This window comes from Lynx canadensis, chromosome D1 (genome assembly GCF_007474595.2).
Source record: "Lynx canadensis isolate LIC74 chromosome D1, mLynCan4.pri.v2, whole genome shotgun sequence".
Classification (NCBI taxonomy): Eukaryota; Metazoa; Chordata; class Mammalia; order Carnivora; family Felidae; genus Lynx; species Lynx canadensis.
In genome coordinates this window covers 61,536,959-61,541,363 of record NC_044312.2, presented here as the reverse complement: position 1 = coordinate 61,541,363, position 4,405 = coordinate 61,536,959, and the positions used below count along the sequence as shown (strand labels likewise).

Sequence of the window (4,405 nt, the reverse complement as noted above, 5' to 3'; positions counted from 1 at the left end):
AGACACTTATTATTACATCTATAATGGCCATGATTATCCTATAGCAGACATTCAGAAATCTTTTCTGGAATGTGTATTGGAAAAAGTTAGTTCTATTTTCTCTCTTGAATTAGAACATCTCTTAAGTTCTTTAATATCCAAGACCCCATAAAAGAACAAACCCTCCAATAAGTTATTCAAATTGTAAGTTGTTGCACACATGGGAAGTAGCATTACTCTTCTGACCTTAAAATATTCTTACTGGTCAAACCCAAGGGTTTTACTACATTTTCAGGGAACACCACTTCTTCATCCTGCTTCGGATCTGCTGGGTCTTTACACTGTAGATGATTGGATTCATCAGGGGTGGAAAGAGAATATAGATATTGCCCATGAGGACATGGACCGAAGGGGAGAGATGCTTTCCAAAGCGGTGCACCATGGTGAGGCCAATGATGGGGATGTAAAAGACCAGGACAGCACAGATGTGGGACACACAGGTCTGCAAGGACTTGAGCCTCTCCTTGTGGGATGCAATTGCCAGCACTGTGTGCAAGATGAAAACGTAGGAGATGAGAATAAGCACAGCGTCTAACAACAAGGTACAGATCACCAGAGCCAAGGCATAGAGGCTGTTGAAGCGGATGTCAGAGCAGGCGAGCCGGATCAGGTCCTGGTGCAGGCAGAAAGAGTGGGACAGGATGTGAGGGCGGCAGTAATGGAAGAACTTCAGGCGAATGATGACAGGGAGAATGGACAAAGCTGCCCTCATCAAAATGGCCACCATGAAATGAATGACTCTACTGTTAGTCAGGAGGGATGTGTATCTCAGAGGATTGCAGATTGCAGTGAAGCGATCAAAGGCCATGGCAAGAAGGACCCCAGACTCTATGAAGGACAGACCATGGATAAAGTAAGTTTGGGCAATGCAAGCATCTCGACTAACTTCTTGGTTGAGTCCCCACAGGACCCCCAGCACCGTGTGCACTGTGGACAGCCCCATGCACAGGTCAGTGAGGGCCAGCATGGCCAGGAAGTAGAACATGGGCTGGTGCAGGCTGGGCTCTGTCCGGATCACATGCAGCACCACGCAGTTTCCCAGGAAAACCATGGCATAGATGGAGGAGAAGGGAATGGAAAACCAGGGATAGTAGTGGTCCAGGCCAGGGAACCCCGTGAGAATGAATATTGAGGTATTGATAATGGAAGCAGAAGCAGGCATGATATTTGAAGGTAATGTTCAAGATGAGATCAATATTTACTGACAGTTTTGTCAAAGTGTCTGCTGTGTGGGAGCAGTTGAGTCTAACACAGGTCCTGACACTGTAGCACAGGTCAAGCTAACGTAGATGCCAGGGAAGCCCCCTCTCCAGGAGGAGCTACAGCACAGGACGGTCTCACAGGGAAGCTCCTTGGTGTCAGGTCTCAGGTTATGGGAGCAAATCAATGTCCTGACCGTTGTGGGCAAATCAGATCATGCCCTTCATTTGCTTTTAGTCCCTCTGAGCCGCTTGCAGGACACACAGCAGGTGACAGTGGCAAAGCCATTGAGAGCATAGGGCTGCTCCTGCTCTGCTGTCCCGAGGAAGCCTCTGCACGCTGTCCTGTGGCCAGTGCTTGTGGCACAAGGAGTCAGAAGGTTCCGGTTTATGAGGTAGGAATGAGAGGATTGTGTAGGCGGGGTGGACCCAGGCTCCTGGGAGGCACTCTTCCCTCTTGGTGGCTGATGCAAGTGGAAGATTCCACCTGGTCACTGCAGGTTAGCAGTTCCTTGGAATTGAGAGGAAAGGACAACTGGTAGTGTTTCCCGGAGTTCACAGATTTTTTCTATCTTGGAGGGAAGGGGACTCAGTGTGTCAACTGAAAATCTAATACCCACTCAGAAGGAGGCAAGAAGTAAACACCCAAGGCGAAAAGATCGTATGAGAATTCTGAGGAATTTTTAGTCTCAGTTTCAGTCTGAAATCAACTAAAATATTTCCATAAGGCTTACATTTGACTTATTCATTGTTTTTCCCTAAATGTCACTTTCACTGTTCACTAAATTCCTCTGTAAACATGTCTCCCTTTCTGAGCCCCTGAGCTACTTTTTGACAGGTATAATATAAAGAACCATATATAAAAATGTTAGGGAGGGGCGCCTGGGTGGCGCAGTCGGTTGAGCGTCCGACTTCAGCCAGGTCACGATCTCGCGGTCCGTGAGTTCGAGCCCCGCGTCGGGCTCTGGGCTGATGGCTCGGAGCCTGGAGCCTGTTTCCGATTCTGTGTCTCCCTCTCTCTCTGCCCCTCGCCTGCTCATGCTCAGTCTCTCTCTGTCCCAAAAATAAATAAACGTTGAAAAAAAATGTTAGGGAAAAGTGCTACAAAAATGACACAAAACATATTGCTAAAATATTTACTTATGTGTCAGTAATATAAGGTTAATTCTGCACTCATGTGTGAAATACTTAAAATATTTTCTCCTCCTCATATTTGTATCATTCACTGGTGCTGTATGTAAAATTATAGGTAACTACTTCATTCAAATTTCTTTTTTCTTTTGAGATATTTTCAATTTTTTTCCTTGGGGAAAAGTTTTGAGTAGAGCGTAAAGAGCATTTTTGCAAATGATTTAATGATAAATTTTCTACCCAAAGTCCATTGTTTTCTACAATGAAGGTCATTCTTCTACATAACCATAATGTAATCATCATCATGAAATTATGGCAATGCTGCCATATTGCTGTCATCAAATTATCAGACCCCAGATAAACTTTCTCAAATTGTACCATCAATGTAATTGATAGTAAAGTAAAATGCAGTTCAGAATCGTGTGCATTAGTATTCCTATATTTTTACTTTTATTCCCTGTGAAATTTCTTTAGATTTTCCTTGATTTGCATAACTCTTAAACTTTTGAAAGTTACAAGTCATTATAGAATGCTTCTCATCTGAGTGTGTTTGAGTCATACTCATGGTTAGATTCAAATTATATAGGAATGTAATGAAAATGAGGTCTTATTCTTCTCATGCATATGTTCAGGCTGTGTGTGGTTTGAATTTGTCCAAACACTGATGATGATCAATTATTTTTTAAAGTAGGGTCTTCCAGGATTCATTACTATAAATTAATATATATTTCCTTTCCCTTTTATTTTAAGTTTATTTATTTATTTTGAAAGAGAAAGAGGGGGAGAGATAGGAAGAGAGAGAGAGCAAGTGAGAGCACAAGCAGAGGAGGGACAGAGAAAGGGCCAGAGAGAGCCTCAAGCAGGCTCTGCACTGTCAGTGTAGAGCCTGACCCAGGGCTTGAACTCACAAACCTTGAGGTCGTGAAAAGAAGAGCTGAAAAGAAGAGCTAGGCACTTAACTGACTGAGCCACCCAGGTGCTCCATTCCATTCACTTTTAATAAGTATTTTGTAGGAGAGTATTTGAGACTATATAAATATCTTATAGTCATTGTTTTATATTTTATTCAATAGGTAATTATCAGTCACTATCATTTTTTAGTATTCAATTTATATTCCAGATTTAGTCAGTGAAAGCACCATAATTTGGCTTTTGTATCCTTTTTATACATATTTTAGCACTTCTTAATTTTTGGTACAATTATGTTTGGTACATTTGGTATATTCAGTGTACTTTCACTACCATGGCCCTATAAACATCCATTTTCACAGAAAGCTAAATCCTCTTTTCTTTCTCTTTTGTTTTTAATGTTTATTTTTGAGAGATAGAGTGCGAGTTGGGGACAGGCAGAGAGAGAGAGAGAGAGAGAGAGAGAGAGAGACAGAGAGAGACAGAATCCAAAGCAGGCTCTAGGTTCCTAGCTGTCAGCACAGAGCCCGATGTAGGGCTCAAACCCACGGATGGCAAGATCGTAACCTGAGCCAAAGTCAGAAGCTTAACCAACTGAGCCACCCAGGTGCTCACGCCCATTTTTTTTTCTTTTTTTTTTTTTAACGTGTATTTGAGAGAGAGAGAGAGAGAGAGAGAGCAAGCAGGGGAGTGGAAGAGAGAGAGTAAGAGAAAGAAAATCCCAAGCAGGCTCTGCACTGTCAGCACAGAGCCCGATGTGGGCCTTGATCTCACCAACCATGAGATCATGAGTGGAGTCAAAATTAAGAGACGGATGCTTAACTGACTGAATCATCCAGACACCCCCAGATCCTCTTTTCATACAGATTAGTACCTAGAAGTTTAAGAATTGCATGCTAGATGGGTCATATCTATTTTTTTTTTAATGTTTATTTATTTTTGAGAGACAGAGAGAGATAGAGCATGAATGGGGGAGGAGCAGATAGAGAGAGAGACAGAATCCGAAGCAGGCTCCAGGCTCTAAGCTGTCGGCACAGAGCCTGACGTGGGGCTCGAACTCACAAACTGTGAGATCATGACCTGAGCTGAAGTCGGACACTTACCCAACAGAGCCACCCAGGCTCCCC

At 43.1% G+C, this 4,405-nt stretch overlaps 1 protein-coding gene across 1 annotated transcript; it reads right to left on the bottom strand.

Annotated features, from left to right (window-relative positions):
* Window positions 1–262: 262 nt before the first annotated feature.
* On the bottom strand, window positions 263–1,201 carry LOC115526278 (olfactory receptor 51V1-like). Its single transcript, XM_030333731.1, has one exon. It carries the CDS (start codon window positions 1,199–1,201, stop codon window positions 263–265), a length of 939 nt encoding a protein of 312 aa, XP_030189591.1.
* Window positions 1,202–4,405: the final 3,204 nt, after the last annotated feature.

Excerpts from the sequence above, each read along its gene's own strand:
- LOC115526278 (XM_030333731.1), bottom strand. The coding sequence starts at position 1,201 with ATGCCTGCTTCTGCTTCCATTATCAATACCTCAATATTCATTCTCACG.